Source organism: Engystomops pustulosus, chromosome 1, assembly GCF_040894005.1.
Source record: "Engystomops pustulosus chromosome 1, aEngPut4.maternal, whole genome shotgun sequence".
Classification (NCBI taxonomy): domain Eukaryota; kingdom Metazoa; phylum Chordata; class Amphibia; order Anura; family Leptodactylidae; genus Engystomops; species Engystomops pustulosus.
This window is the reverse complement of record NC_092411.1, coordinates 3,472,591-3,489,342: the sequence shown is the minus strand read 5'-3', so window position 1 is coordinate 3,489,342 and position 16,752 is coordinate 3,472,591. Positions and strand designations below refer to the sequence as shown.

Here is a 16,752-nt window from a genome sequence, read left to right as displayed (position 1 = left end):
GTCTCCCTTTGAAGTTGGCCATTGTCTAGTTTTCTGCAGTGTTCCCTGAGTTATCACCTGAATCCAGGACCAGATGTGATACAACTGACCGGCAGAAAAGCCAAGAAAAGTCCCAAAAAACAGATGGACAAGGTGTGAGTTGGAACTCATGTGCCTCTATATCCAGCTCATGTGCCAAGTATTGGCAGAGGCTACTGGGGCGGGGAGTAGCCTTTGCTCCCACTGCCAGGAGAGGCTAGTACACGCCCCGTAGACTCTGCCGATAATTAGCATATTAGTAAGATAAAGTCTAGGTTAGTGGAGGGTGTATTTAAGGATTAGGTAAAAATAGTTTAGGGCTAAGACTGGATTCACACGACCGGTGCCCGCCGTACCGTAGCACGGCGGGCACACGGCAGTGCGCGGGGAGAGGAGGAGGGGGAGAGCGCTGCTCACCCCTGCTCCTCTCCATAGTGATACATGGCGCATGGCGTTGTATGCCCTGAAAAAATAGGACATGCCGCGCGCCCATTGCCGTCTATGGGGGATTGCGGTCGTGTGAATCCAGCCTTAGTGTGTAACGAGCCACTTGCCTAATAGGTAGATTTCTGATGATAGGTTTCCTTTAACCCTTGTTGACCCTGTGTTATTATTGAGCACTTTGACACTTTCACTTTACATTGTAACAATTTTCTTGCCATTTTGTTGCCCAGCACTGAGCTTTTTCTGTCTTGTCTATTGCTATAAGGATCTTTGTAACTTGTGTTTTATACTATAATATGAAATTCAGATTTTTTGTGTTATTTGTCTACAAGTCTCAAGTTTTGTCCTTCTTTCGGTACTGGATGAACTTTATCCTAGCAGAATCTAGTGCCCTGGGAATAGCGGGAGGTCGGCTGCCCTGTACCTTGTGCTGTGACCCAGTTAGTTGTTTTGGTCTTGGGGTAATATTGGACCAGGGAGGGATCATCTCTGGGGGCATTTACGATGGAGGCCATAGCCCTTGTTATGTAACGTTTACAAAGTTTTGTGTTTTTGCCCGGACAACAATGAGAGATCATAAAAAACACAAAGAATATTCAAATAACTTAAATCATTTACTACAAAAATTTATGGATGAATTTTTTAAAAAAATATGAAACTAAAAGAGAATCTACCACCTGGGTGCAGAATTGTACCTCAAGCTCTTACATGATGATGTGTGTCCCCAGAAACATAATCCAATTTCTCTTTATCTCCTTATGGCCTAGTGAGGGGGGAAACATTCATGTAAAATTATGCAAATTAGCTCCCGGGGCACAGAAGCCCCTTCTGTCACCATATTTAGGGCGGGTGGAGGGGTGGGAGGAGGTACTGAGGTATGAATAATTAGTAGAAAATGGACACAGGAGCCCCTGAGGCTCATTTTCATACTTTTATAAGATGCTTTTCTCCAAAACTAGGCCATTACAGGATAACAAAAGAACAGATCCTGTTTCAGGCGTAGGTGTACGTGGTGTAAAATACTGGATCCTTGTGGTTGATTTCCTTTAAATAAAAATATCTAACATCCTCAAGACTGAATCGGGGGAGATTTACAAGGTCTGAAAGTGTGTAAAAATTTAGGTTTTTCTGCCTTTTTCCGACCCACAAGGCACTTTCGGTGTGACACTACAAAACCGGCAGGGGACAGGTAGTGATGGGGGGTGATTGCCCCGACCCTCCTTATTTATTATAGTCTCCACCAGAAAACCAGCAGAGACCACGCCTGCAATATCCCCCAGTCTTAATATATTCCCCTCCCCCGTCGGTCTCACCTGATCCGGATTCTTGTCCTCGATGTCCTGCTGGGATATTCCCAGTATAGAGGAGAACTCGGGGTTAAGTTTCCAGGAACCGTCGGCATTTTGTAGAGAGATGAACCTGACGAAAATGGGGATCTCCTTGGCTGGAGGTGGAGGTGGGGGTGACGGTAATATATTTGGGGCCCCAACTTTGGTTGGTAAAAGAAAAAAAAAATTATTACATTTTTTTAAGTAACAAGAATGAGAAGGTGAAGATTCCATCTATGTTACTATATATCCATAGAGCAGTATTAATACCGTGGTGATAAATATTCAGAAAGGGGGTCACATACTTTGCTGCATGTGGGAGGAGAATCCTGCCCGAGAGGGTCTAGTGATAGCAGATACATCATGAATATTGGGATCACCTTGCAGTAGTTTAATCTGATTTGTCTTTTCTTACCTTGACACACGTCTGCCATAATATCATCTAAAAGGTAAAAATAAAAAGATAATTAATTCCTAAATTGACCATAAATCTGTATTTCTGTGCCCTCCATTCTTCTTCAATGTAATATATAATTTGTCTGCACCTGTAACATCTACATTACAGGCAGTCCCTGATTTAAGGACACCCGACTTACAGGCGACCCTATCTGCCCCTGTGACCTCTGGTGACCTCTCCGCCCCTGTGACTTCTGGTGACCTCTCTACAGAAATGTAGCCCCTTTATGACAACACTCATACGTTATTTACATACTGTCCATTTCCTTCTGTGCTGAGTCCTAGGGGAAGGAGGGGGAGAGGGCGAATGTGGGTGGGGCTGGCTTGCAACCCCCTCATATTGTGGCCTCCCTGATATTGTGCCCCACCACAGCTCCCCCTTATATTATGCCCTCAGCAGCTCTCCCCTATATCACGCAAAGATGGTTGGGAGGTATAAATGGAGAGGTAGCGCATGTGTATATGTGTCGCTGTATTCAGATGGTACAAGCGACGCCCATTATCATTATTGATTTCGATCCAGTGGTCACTAGAGGCTTAGAGACTAAATGTCAGCTCTGGCTCTAGGCTTCACTACACCCCCTATCATTCCTCATCTCCCAGTGATACTACAACCCCCGTGATCCCTCATCTCCCAGTGATACTACACCTCCCATGATCCCTCATCTCCCAGTGATACTACACCTCCCATGATCCCTCATCTCCCAGTGATACTACACCTCCCATGATCCCTCATCTCCCAGTGATACTACACCTCCCATGATCCCTCATCTCCCAGTGATACTACACCTCCCATGATCCCTCATCTCCCAGTGATACTACACCTCCCATGATCCCTCATCTCCCAGTGATACTACACCTCCCATGATCCCTCATCTCCCAGTGATACTACACCTCCCATGATCCCTCATCTCCCAGTGATACTACACCTCCCATGATCCCTCATCTCCCAGTGATACTACACCTCCCATGATCCCTCATCTCCCAGTGATACTACACCTCACATCCTACCTCATCTCCCAGATTTATATATAAATCACATGTTACAACAATTATTTTGCTCTAAAACATTTCCTCTAATTCCCATAAAAAGAGAAGATTAATTACCTGAATCTAAAGCTGCGCAGCACGCCACTGAAAAGTAAAGAAAGAAAATAAGAAAACATAAATGACCTTGTAATAACATCCTGCATAGAAGTTCATTACTAGAGCACCGCATACATACAGGGGGATATACATCCTCAGGGGGTTTAGAGTCAAGAATTATCATCTGTCCTTGTAGTAATGTAAGACAAGGTGAATATAGAGTATATATAGTAATACATTGCTATGGAGATGAAATTCTCACCAGATGTTGCTAACAGTCCACAGTGGGAATGAAATCAAACGATAGATGTCTCGAAATTAAGTTAAGTTATGTCTAATAATGACAGAGGGAAAAATATTCCACATGTGAAGAAAGAAAGATGCAAAAAGCCATGAAAAGTCATGACACCGGCTAAAATCTATCAGTAATTAGAAGGCAATCTCAGAACCTTGGGAAATGTGTTTGCATACTTCCCAGTATCCATAGGATGTGTCATGCATATAGTGATATCAGCACATGAATAGTTTTCTGCTTTCCTGCAATGGTTTATCTTATTTTATGGATTTGTCTCTTCTTACCTTCGATGCTTTCCATGTAAACAGCTGAAATGTGAAAAATAAAAAAGTCTAATTACCAAATCGACCTTTTTTGTGTATTTCTGGCCCCTCCACATGTTCTACATCTCTATAGGGTAAGTGGTGGAAGTAACAGATTCGGGAATCTTCTATGATCTAATATTATGGATTATGTGGCCGCAACATTAACCAGTTCAGGCTTATAGTTTTTGCGTTGATGTCCTTGATTGTGGTATTTTTTTTTTGGGGGGGGGGCTCTTGTGTCACGTCCTCATCCTCATAGACCGTAAGCTCTTGTGTCACTCCCTCATCCTCATAGACTGTAAGCTCTTGTGTCACCTCCTCATCCTCATAGACTGTAAGCTCTTGTGTCACCTCCTCATCCTCATAGACTGTAAGCTCTTGTGTCACCTCCTCATCCTCATAGACTGTAAGCTCTTGTGTCACCCCCTCATCCTCATAGACTGTAAGCTCTTGTGTCACCCCTCATCCTCATAGACTGTAAGCTCTTGTGTCACCCCCTCATCCTCATAGACTGTAAGCTCTTGTATCCCCCCTCATCCTCATAGACTGTAAGCTCTTGTGTCACCCCTCATCCTCATAGACTTGTCACCCCTCATCCTCATAGACTGTAAGCTCTTGTGTGACCCCTCATCCTCATAGACTTGTCACCTCCCCATCCTCATAGACTGTAAGCTCTTGTGTCACCTCCTCATCCTCATAGACTGTAAGCTCTTGTGTCACCCCCTCATCCTCATAGACTGTAAGCTCTTGTGTCACCTCCTCATCCTCATAGACTGTAAGCTCTTGTGTCACCCCCTCATCCTCATAGACTGTAAGCTCTTGTGTCACCCCCTCATCCTCATAGACTGTAAGCTCTTGTGTCACCTCCTCATCCTCATAGACCGTAAGCTCTTGTGTCACCTCCTCATCCTCATAGACTGTAAGCTCTTGTGTCACCCCCTCATCCTCATAGACTGTAAGCTCTTGTGTCACCCCTCATCCTCATAGACTGTAAGCTCTTGTGTCACCTCCTCATCCTCATAGACCGTAAGCTCTTGTGTCACCTCCTCATCCTCATATACTGTAAGCTCTTGTGTCCCCCTCATCCTCATAGATTGTAAGCTCTTGTGTCACCCCTCATCCTCATATACTGTAAGCTCTTGTGTCACCCCTCATCCTCATAGACTGTAAGCTCTTGTGTCACCCCTCATCCTCATAGACTGTAAGCTCTTGTGTCATCCCCTCATCCTCATAGACTGTAAGCTCTTGTGTCACCCCTCATCCTCATAGACTGTAACCTCTTGTGTCACCTCCTCATCCTCATAGACTGTAAGCTCTTGTGTCACCTCCTCATCCTCATAGACTGTAAGCTCTTGTGTCACCCCCTCATCCTCATAGACTGTAAGCTCTTGTGTCCCCCCTCATCCTCATAGACTGTAAGCTCTTGTATCCCCCCTCATCCTCATAGACTGTAAGCTCTTGTGTCACCTCCTCATCCTCATAGACTGTAAGCTCTTGTGTCCCCCCCTCATCCTCATAGACTGTAAGCTCTTGTGTCCCCCCCTCATCCTCATACACTGTAAGCTCTTGTGTCCCCCCTCATCCTCATAGACTGTAAGCTCTTGTGTCACCCCTCATCCTCATAGACTGTAAGCTCTTGTGTCACCTCCTCATCCTCATAGACTGTAAGCTCTTGTGTGCCCCTTCATCCTCATAGACTGTAAGCTCTTGTGTCACCCCCTCATCCTCATAGACTGTAAGCTCTTGTGTCACCCCCTCATCCTCATAGACTGTAAGCTCTTGTGTCCTCCCCTCATCCTCATAGACTGTAAGCTCTTGTGTCCCCCCTCATCCTCATAGACTGTAAGCTCTTGTGTCACCCCTCATCCTCATAGACTGTAAGCTCTTGTGTCCCCCCTCATCCTCATAGACTGTAAGCTCTTGTGTCACCCCCTCATCCTCATAGACTGTAAGCTCTTGTGTCACCCCCTCATCCTCATAGACTGTAAGCTCTTGTGTCACCCCCTCATCCTCATAGACTGTAAGCTCTTGTGTCACGTCCTCATCCTCATAGACTGTAAGCTCTTGTGTCACCCCCTCATCCTCATAGACTGTAAGCTCTTGTGTCACCTCCTCATCCTCATAGACTGTAAGCTCTTGTGTCACCCCCTCATCCTCATAGACTGTAAGCTCTTGTGTCACCTCCTCATCCTCATAGACTGTAAGCTCTTGTGTCCCCCCCTCATCCTCATAGACTGTAAGCTCTTGTGTCCCCCCTCATCCTCATAGACTGTAAGCTCTTGTGTCACCTCCTCATCCTCATAGACTGTAAGCTCTTGTGTCCCCCCTCATCCTCATAGACTGTAAGCTCTTGTGTCACCCCTCATCCTCATAGACTGTAAGCTCTTGTGTCCCCCCTCATCCTCATAGACTGTAAGCTCTTGTGTCACCCCCTCATCCTCATAGACTGTAAGCTCTTGTGTCACCCCCTCATCCTCATAGACTGTAAGCTCTTGTGTCACCCCCTCATCCTCATAGACTGTAAGCTCTTGTGTCACGTCCTCATCCTCATAGACTGTAAGCTCTTGTGTCACCCCCTCATCCTCATAGACTGTAAGCTCTTGTGTCACCTCCTCATCCTCATAGACTGTAAGCTCTTGTGTCACCCCCTCATCCTCATAGACTGTAAGCTCTTGTGTCACCTCCTCATCCTCATAGACTGTAAGCTCTTGTGTCCCCCCCTCATCCTCATAGACTGTAAGCTCTTGTGTCCCCCCTCATCCTCATAGACTGTAAGCTCTTGTGTCACCTCCTCATCCTCATAGACTGTAAGCTCTTGTGTCCCCCCCTCATCCTCATAGACTGTAAGCTCTTGTGTCACCCCCTCATCCTCATAGACTGTAAGCTCTTGTGATTATGGCCCTCCCTCCTATTGTTCCATATGTTTGTACTCTGTAATGTAATATTATATACGTCCCCTATGATGGCGCCATAGTAATAAAGATTATTATGACATCACATGGTACAAGTAATTTTTCATTATTTTTCAGTTTTTTCCCTCTAATATCCATAATATAAGACGTTATGTTACCTGGTCGGGGACAGGCCACTGGAAAGGAAAGAAAAAATAATGAAATAAAACATATATTATCCACAGGAAGTAAACACTGAAACTATCGGATGACAGGAGGCGGGGATCGAGAAAACGGAGGAACGGATACAGGAAATATATCGGAAAAATTTTCCTTACACAAACAATACCAATTATTTGCTGAAAGTGGACGACCCCTTTTACCATCTTTAATAACTCAACCTCTCTGCACCTTTAAGAGGAGCTACCCTACTGATTCTTGTGATTAGTGGAAGTCCCAGCAACGGCCCCTCCCCCACTTATCAGTTATATTGGTAGGAAACACCCATTTAAAGGTGACCTTTTACCACCGATAAAAGTCCCGCCTTTTGTATCCTTTAACCCCTTAACGACCTGCCTTCAGGTTCCGCGGCACACTTTCACAGATCTATAGCTAATTCTCCATTTGCTGCTATAAAGTAATATTGTTGTATATAGAGTAGAAGCAATCAGACTCCCTAGGGTCAAAATCCCCTAAAAAAAAAAAAAAATAGTAAAAAAATAAATAATAATGGGGGTCATTTACTAAGGGCCCGATCCGCGGTTTCCCGATGTGTTACCCGAATATTTCCGATTTGCGCCGATTTTCCCTGAATTGCCCCAGGTTTCTGGCGCACACGATCAGATTTTGGCGCATCGGCACCGGCATGCACGTGGTTGAACGAAAACCCGATGGATTTCAAAAAACCGCCGCATTTAAAAAAACCCAAAGTGTTGTGGAGCTTGCACTTACCTTCATCCAGGACAGGCCGGTGTATTTGAGTGCGTTCCGATGCTCTTCAGCGCAGAACTGCCTTAATGAATCCCGGCCGGACCCGAATCCACCGCAGAGAACGCGCCGCTGGATCGCGAACGGACCGGGTAAGTAAATCTGCCCCAATGAGTCAAATCACCACCCCTTTTCTAGAACTTATATAAAAGTATATATATATATAAATATAAACATGTCCCGAAAGTCTATATAATACATCGACATATAAAAAGGTTATTCCTGGTCTTGAACCCCATAATGGAAATGGAAATTCTACTATTCAAAAGAATTCCTGGAATTGCTGGAGATCTGCCTGCCCTGGGCACTAGTGATGGGAATTACGGCTCTTCTTAGTGATCCGGCTCATTAGGCTCTGCTCTTCCGGCTCCTGACCGGCTCCCTATTAAAGCTGTAGGCCGGTCAGTCACCCTACACCACTCTACTTTTAACCCAATTAGCATCAGGTTAAAGAGAACCCGTCAGGCAAAATAACCCCCCTAAACTAAATATATTTTCATAAACTGCCATTAGAGAGCATTGCCTCTATCCCTTCATTGTCCCTCTACATGCCTGTAAACCTAAGCAATGAGGTCCTAAAGCTGTATGCAAATGACCTGTGAAATGTCCAATGAAGCATTAGCATATTCAAGCTGTCCACTCTATTCATAAGTGGGAGGCACAGCCACACCCCCAGTGCATGACTGACAGCCTGTATAATGATGTGAGGCTGTATAATGATGTGCTTCCTGGTGCTGGTGGCCACGCCCCCTGCAGCCTGTGTGTGTGTATAGGAGAGATACAGCAGCTCCAGGCAGCCATGTTACAGCAGAACATGTCAGATTCATGTGTAGCTGATGTCTGTGTCTCTCACCTGTGTATTAGGAGGATGCAGCATGTCAGCAGATGCAGCACACACACTAGCAATGCTTTACTATACATTACACACAGACATGAGCAGGGGGAGGAGAGGGGAGGGGTAACAGGGGTGACATCACTGCCTCTGACCATGTGACCAGCCTCATTTACATGATAAAAAATACGTGATTTTACAATGAATAATGTATGAAATAACTAGATAAAGGCTGGGATGGGATCCTTGTGAGCTGCTCCAACAGGTAGAGGCGACAGGACAAGTGACACAGACCTGATGACAGGTGTCCTTTAAAGGGAGCGTGGTGAGCCAGTGAGCCATTGGCTCAGTGAGGGGAGCCGGCTCTTTGTGCCGGCTCGTTTGCGAAAGACAATTTACTAGTGTACACAAAGAAACTAATCCCGTTCTGCTGCTTCTGTAGGTTACAACTTCCAGTTCTGATCTGTTACATAACGGAAGATTGAAACATCTGAAATCCAGGTGGAAAGGATTTTTTTTTTTGGGGGGGGGGCATCTTTTTTTTTTTTTTATACAGATGTTCCCACATGTAACAGGCTGGGCCACAGTCAGGACCACCCTCTGCCGGGCGCCATATAACATCATGTATGTACATTCACACCCTAAAGGAGTTCCGTTACTTACTCATTCGCATTTTTGGCGCGGGCATACTACAGGCCATAGCCATTGGCATTCCAGAGTAATACATAAAACCTGGGAAATGAAGCGTGAAATATGACTCAGTTTAGTACACACAGTACAGAGGCTTCAATAACTTGGGACATTTTAGTCGCTATATTCATGTGTTTCACGTATATTCATAGTCAAGGTGTTTGGTGGTGTGAATATTAGGCCATAAATAAATGACAGATGCTGAACCACCTCCAATCAGTTAAATGCGCCCATCCTATTAATAGCCAAAGAAAATTTAAGGAAATCTATAAAGTAATTTTTTCAGGGGGTCATTGTGTATTATTTGATATATCCTGGGACACAGTGTGGTGAGATGTGAGAGGTATATATTATTTAGGAGCTCGGTGGGAAACATAGTTGTTCTCCAGGAGACACTATGCTGTCAGTGACTGTGTTATTTTCATGGCGCAGTGTGGAGAAGTGCTGCTAAAGCCAAAGACACCAGGGAGGCAAATTCAGCAGCAATAAATCATGGCTGGTAGAAGTCATAGTTGTCGTCTGTAACTGATAAAGAATTGTCACATGGGAGGAGTCCACTAGGATGAAGACCAGGAATGAGCGGAGAAAGAACAGAGAGAGAGTGAAGGTACTGCAGCTTCAGAGATAAACAGCAAGTGATGTCTACGTCTTCCTGGCAGCCCTGTACATTAATTGCTGCTATATACGTATATGTGTATATTCATTGATGGTATATATTCAGGTGTGCCGGATAGTAACTGCTGGTATATTTATTGCAGGTCCATTTCTGGCAGTTGTATACACTGCAGATATGGCAGATTTATCTGCTTGCATTTGTTTTTTATGATTTTATTTAATGGGGGGATGTGGTGCCATTTTATTTTTCACCTCAGGTAGTAGAATAGTTAGAATCGGCCTTTCTCATGATCCTGCTGCTGTGGCGGATTTTCTTACATGGTCACGGCTTTGGCCAGTTGTCTTACGGGAGCCGTTATAAACGTGTAATAAATGTGTCTGCAACTTATTCATGTTTACAATGTACATTACTACCAACCTTTGTGAAAACAAGAAAGTACAAAGTTAAGTACCTGGAGCGGGGATGTCTCTTCGCACTGGAGGACCTTCCACTACGGTCTTGGTGTCCTTATTAACAGCGACAAAGGCCGTGAGCGAGGAGATGACTCCGGACTGTAGACTGGTCTCCAGGATTCGCTTCTTCACCTCCTCAGACTCCGAGTCCTTTCCACTTTCCAGGTCGGAGATCAGAGTCTTGGCGGCCAGTCTGTGGATGGTGGGTCTGAGGGATGAAGGAAGAGGAGGAACAGTTCACGCCCCGGGTATATTCATGTATGTTATATACAGGCCAGGTCAGTTGTAAGGATCGGTAATTGAAACTTCCCCTATTTTTCCACCACTGTTTTTAATCTCCATGGTTACAGACAACAAATAAACCATCGTGTAGTCTGATTGAACAATCATGCGTTCCTCAACTTTCTCTGCCCCATCATCCTGATATATCCTATTATTTATCAAAGGAGGTCGCGTAGGACATGGCTTAGAACGCTCCAAAATCCTGGTCACAAAGTAAACAAACTTTTAGGTGCTTCAATGTTTGGACAAATGTTTTTCCTTCTGTTATCCAGTGGATTGTCCTGGAATTACCTTTCAACTTTCTCAACTTTTAGAGGAAAACGAATGGAGTTCTTTATAGGGTCCTGCTTAAAGTTGTACTGAAGGCAAACCTCCCCCTCCGCTTCAGTCTCCACCTGCGGATTGGAAATGTGAAACTTTAATCACTTGCTTATTGGAGAATGAAATTCATGTATCAGGTGTTGTAGGTCTGGTCAATAAGAAGTGTGAAGACGAGGCTTAGTGTTACCCGCTTCACCACACGAGGGGCAGAAACATTCCCAGCTAATGCGGAGAGGATTGAGTCACGAGAGGATCATCTCTCAAGATGATGATTTCTAGGCATTGCCCCTATGTATTATCTGTGAGGGCTTTAGGAGTTTGGTCTTTGGAGTCCAGACTCTTGGGACGTCAGTCTATGATGTTGCCCCCCACCCTTCTGGCTCCAGCCTCTTGATAAATCTGACTACGCTGATGGGCAATTGGACACCAAACAGGACCTGGGGCAGAATTGTGCTATGATCTGTTGGGACGACAGACGTCAGCACGAGAAGGAACACCCACGCCAGTCGACTCCATTGTCCAGCACCCCCACTCGTTGCGGAGGTGGTGCAAGGAGGAAAATAATCAAAGTTTATGTTGTAAAAGCCCTGATAAATCTCCCCATTGGACTCCATATGACCTACCTTTCCTTTCAGTTGGGCGTAGACAATGGACCTCTGACCCTGGAAGATGGCGGTGGGGACTTTAGACAGGACAATGGCTTCCATGCCGGGAGGAAGAGACCAAGTCAACGACACGTTCTTCACGGTGGGCTGTAAGGAACATTTCAGAGCCCGAAGAACCTAATATGAAAATAAAAAATTGGAATTTATTTTTTAAAATATCTGGGTTTCTGTATCTAAAATAATTTACCAGCATATTACTGAAATCACGGCTTTCGTACGGAGATACAGAACCAACTTCGATGGGGACAGACACTCATTAATCATATCACTAGAGAGTCCAGCGCTCACCTTGGTCTGCATTCTGTCTTTGCCGGAGATGAACTCACATATTCCGCTCCCGGCTCGGGCCATGCCTTTAATGAGGGACGTGGAGGCGCCTTCACCGATCCCAAATGTGAAGCATCTGCACAGACGCCAAGAATATGAAGGTTACGATGTTATATCACGATTCTCTAGTCTTACCTCAAAATCACTTCCAACCATCAAAGAAATGTTCACTGATCAATGAGTTTTACATGGCAGGTAACAGGATTTTGGAAACAGATAATTAAATACACCCCAGCAAAGATGGCAAGTTAGAAATCATCCATCATGGACGAAATGATACGGCAATAAGTATCTGCGATGATGTACAATGTGTAGTTGGTGTAGAAGACTGATGGAAATCTCCGAGGTCAGGTGATCACCAGATTAAGCAGGTGATGGTTTATTTTGATGTGTTTTCATCACATTCATTTGTCTACTTTTTGTTTACTTTCCCACAAGGTACCGGGAAAGACACCGCAGATGTCCTGGTGAACCTGTGAGATGTTTGGCCGGAAACACAGGAGCTGCCACTTTCGTAGTAGGGTCAGGAGGTAAGAATTCACCAATTAAGGCTTGTAGAGACTTAAAGTCATTGATGCTCCACTAGGGGATTCTGGGAAATATGTAAATACGTTTTGCAAGGTGGGAAATGGAAACCAATGCCTCCTTTTGTTACCTTGAAAGGCAGCCCCCTTCACACCAACTATGACCTACAAGAAGCCTAATATCATGATGTTGGACCCAACCAGGTCGAGAAATCGCCGTCTACAGTTGGGAGTCTGATCCTTCTGGAATAGATAGACTGGTTTGGCTTAATCCCACATCATCTTATTAGGCTTCTTGTAGGTCGTACTTGGTGGTAAGGGGCCAAAAAGGAGGAATTTTTTCCATTTAACAACTTGGAAAACATATTTGGATATTTCCTGCTTTTATAATAGGGAATAGAGCGGATGAGAAGTATGAAACGCCTTTTTCCAACACGTTTTTTTTTTATTTTGGAGCAAGACAAGGGCTTTACTATAACTTGTGGATCAATGTGTTAGGAATAGAATGACCCCAAAGTATCAGTGATGTTACCGGTGATTATGGGCATTTCTCGCCACTTCATCAATCACTTGTTTTGTGTTTCCAACTTCTCCATCCGTGAAGAGAAAAAGCTTTAAAAAAAAGACAACAATCACAATATAAAATCTGTTTCAGCAATTTTAGACACTTTTACAAATACTATAACAGAAGGAGAGAGAATGGCTTCACATTGTGACATAAGAGGACTCTCCTTACACACAGTATAAATCCCCCCGTAGAGCCCTCCATCTCCCCCTCACATTGTAGCCCCTCTGATATTGTGCCCCAGCCCTCCCCCATATTAAAACCCCCTCTTTTTTCTCCCCCTCTAAATATGCCCCCCCAGCAGCTCCACCTCTGCATGATTTCTCTAACCAGCATTGTTGGTGTCTGGAGGATGCTGGGTAGGACAGAGCCTAAAAGCTGGGGCTGTCTCCCCACATCCGGGACTGTTGGGAGGTCTGTTATTGGGCTTGGTGTAAGTGCATTTGTTATACAGTAAAACACAGGGGTGCACAAGCCATGAGGAGAGTTGAGCCACTTGCCTCAGGCAGCACCACCTACAGTAAGATGGGGGGCGGCACCAGGAGTGCAGTTTTCTCCTACAAAGCAGGACTTGGCACTTAAAAATAGTGTCTCTTCATACCTGATGTCTGTATAGGCGTGAGCCACAGCATGGAGAACACACTTACTAAAAAAAAACTTGATACATTACTATTGGATGGGGTAGGGAGGGCGTCGTTCTATATCTCGCCTCAGGCAGCAGATCACGTCTGGTAAAGCATCTTCACTGTAATAAGATCAGGCCTCCGTCTATACCACAAATCTATTACTGGTGTGACAACCTATCAGTAATCATGTGCCATATTTGGCAGAAGAGACGCCCAGAATGTTAACAAATTTCTACCTTGGATATCAAGTCTTAAAACGGTTGTCCTGTGTTAGTTCCTAGCACTCACTTACATTAGGAGTAACTTACCTGTCTTGGGTGGTCTGGTATCCCGGCAGTATCATAGATTTTTTTTAAAGGTTCCAGAATTTCGGTCCCTCCTAAGTCGGCTTTCATCTCGTTGACCTTTGTGATGGCTTCTTCCATAGATTGTTGTGTATACTCCTTACTCTCCCTGGAGGATGGAATAAAGGATTAGACAGTGTATAGTCCATTGGCTATCGAAACCATGGATAAGGATCCATCGGAGGAACCTGCTTAATGGAGAAATGTATCTTCTCCCAAAAACATATTTATATGCAAAGGCTGAATATTAAACTCACGTGAAGAAAGACTCAAAATCGGAACCAAATCCAAAGATATTAAAGTAACAGCCAAGAGGCAAACTCTTCAATAGAAGGACCAGGGTCTCCTGGATAACAGAGATAAAACGTGATCAACAAAATCTGGTCACATCTCCTGTCACCCCAGTGAATTATTCCGGGCCCCCTGGAATCACGGACCTTAGCGCAGTCTATACGCTGCGGGGCATTTGGTTCGTAATACATTTCACACTCCATACTTCCGGACCGGTCCACCACGAAGATAAACTCTCCACAGCTGGTCTGTTCCTGCTCAACGGGAAAACTGGGATAGAAGTTCAACATGGCGATGGATTCAGTCATCAAAGAGTCTAAAAAAAAATAGGATAATAAATGAGGTCGTGAACAATAGAACACAGGAAACACTGGGGAAAACTATAGAATTATGAGGTTTTATGCTTCAATATTTATTACTTATTAGAAAAGTCCTTTGTAATTAATCTGATCCCCAGGATCCCGGTTCTGTAACGGTAAGTGATCGGTGGTAATGTCTGAGGAGACTTATCAGTAGGTACCCAATATCCCTACAGCGCCTCCGCAGGGGAAACTAAGCATTACAAAAAGTTTATTGAAATCAGTTGTCTATGTTTGACCGGTCCTCTAATGATCTATGGAGCCAGCCAATAATATTGCCCTAGAAATCCCCACTATTAATAAACTCAGGATTATCCAATAGAAACCCTTGTAATAGATTGCATTTAAGACTTAAAGAGATTAAACTTTTATAACTCGGCTTCGTGAAAATCAAATTTTATGAAATTGATTTTGTAAATTTGTAATATCGAGGACATTACAGCGACATCAGAACTTCTAGTCAAAGCCGTCTCCAACTCTTCACCCAATGGACCAAAGTGTTAGACAAGGTTCTTCCCCGTAACATTTGTGGGATCAGTGGTAGAGAACGGGCTGCGGTTTCTATGAATCTATATACCCAAGTCATGATTTACTTGAAGGCCAAAATATATTTAAAAAATTCATACAATGCGAAAGATATTTCCAAAGTTTTACATCAAAATCTTCCTCTAACTAAGAGCCTATGAATATCCATGAGGACGGTGAAAGGACAAGGTCCTCGCTATATGAATTACCTGATGGTTTGGATTCCTTGACAGCATCAGAAGATCCTACTGCAGCCTCCACCGTCACACTTGGTTTGTTCGGCTCGGAGTAATAGGCGAGGAGCTCCACGTCTCGCTGGAACTTGTGTCCATCCGCCAGCGATACCTGGGAATATTTACAGAAAACAAATAAAGAAATCGCACAACGACTACTACTACGATGACTATGGAACATAAAATAAGTCATCTTCTATGGAAAGTCACCTCTAGACATATTTATGCTCCATTAACTGTTTAAGAAATTAACAATAGTTGCTACTAGAAGTATTCATGTAATAACATCTCCCATCGTGTCCCATCATAAAATATTACATTGCAGTCACGTATCAACACCAGGAACATGGGTTGAAGGACTTCATGCTGCACGTTCTCCACAGCTCTACATTACTCCCTCACCTTGGCGGCGGTCTTGTCCGGGTCAGTGTACTCCACCGGGCTGATATCACAGTTGGATACTATCTTGGCGATGCCGTGTGCAGACTGGAAGTGAGCGCTCAGACTCAGGGAGTACGGGATGTCCTCCATTGGCACCAGGGGGCGGGTGGCAGTGACACTTACCGAATGTTCTACATGGGGGGGATGAATAAAGAGAAGTAAATCCTCCTGATATAACAGAATGCGGTTATGGTTTACGATCCATTATTCGGAATAGAAATTGTATACAATTAACTACTCTACTCCTTGAACCATTGGGCCAATCAATCATGGACAAATCATGCACTGACCTCACACAGAGGTTCTCCTGACCTCACTCCATGTCTCTATTCTTTCTTGTTGTAGAGCAGGACATCAATAAAGATGGAACGGAGGTCTATTCAGCGAGGAGTCTCACTTTGTACAATCATAGCCAGTGACTATTGGCCCGGTGACTACGAGGAAAGCGTCATGAGCGACCATCACACCGCTCCTAATTCAGGGATTATGGGGTGGAAGGGCATAATGTGGGTAACCAGGAGTAGCCCTGACATTTTAAAATTTTCACAAAATTCTATAAAAATTTCAGCACATACTGCATTGATCAAACTGTACCAATATATTATATATTTGTGGGTCCGGTGCCGGTCCATTTGATCGAGACTCCAACTCCCCCAAAACGGTTTCCGACTACACAGCCTTGAGTAACCATATCCTTTTAGTTTTCATTCAAGGCAAAGAACTTGGGTTTAGGCTGCAATCACACAATCGTAGCCCAACGTGTTCTTACCCATCCATAGCCCGGATGAGCATACGTCGGAGCTCAGCAGAGGAGGAGGGTTGACCCCTCTCCATAGGGGTGAGGGGTCA

At 44.4% G+C, this 16,752-nt stretch overlaps 1 protein-coding gene across 4 annotated transcripts in view; it reads right to left on the bottom strand.

Annotated features, from left to right (window-relative positions):
- LOC140115005 (von Willebrand factor A domain-containing protein 5A-like) overlaps nt 1-16,752 on the bottom strand; it is a 130,171-nt gene that overhangs the window by 101,727 nt on the left and 11,692 nt on the right. For 3 of the 4 annotated variants that reach the window (XM_072132759.1, XM_072132758.1, XM_072132757.1), the window contains exons 5-20: nt 15,865-16,034; nt 15,439-15,574; nt 14,492-14,661; nt 14,312-14,400; nt 14,019-14,163; nt 13,052-13,131; nt 11,957-12,071; nt 11,627-11,785; nt 10,974-11,077; nt 10,400-10,608; nt 9,306-9,374; nt 7,003-7,020; nt 3,912-3,935; nt 3,354-3,380; nt 2,206-2,232; nt 1,776-1,951 (exon numbers count right to left, since the gene is read on the bottom strand). The exons of the other annotated variant lie outside the window; for it this stretch is intronic. In XM_072132759.1, the coding sequence (XP_071988860.1) occupies nt 1,776-1,951; nt 2,206-2,232; nt 3,354-3,380; nt 3,912-3,935; nt 7,003-7,020; nt 9,306-9,374; nt 10,400-10,608; nt 10,974-11,077; nt 11,627-11,785; nt 11,957-12,071; nt 13,052-13,131; nt 14,019-14,163; nt 14,312-14,400; nt 14,492-14,661; nt 15,439-15,574; nt 15,865-16,034 (1,718 nt within the window). The remainder of the gene's footprint in view (nt 1-1,775; nt 1,952-2,205; nt 2,233-3,353; nt 3,381-3,911; nt 3,936-7,002; nt 7,021-9,305; nt 9,375-10,399; nt 10,609-10,973; nt 11,078-11,626; nt 11,786-11,956; nt 12,072-13,051; nt 13,132-14,018; nt 14,164-14,311; nt 14,401-14,491; nt 14,662-15,438; nt 15,575-15,864; nt 16,035-16,752) is intronic. 4 annotated transcript variants of the gene reach the window in all.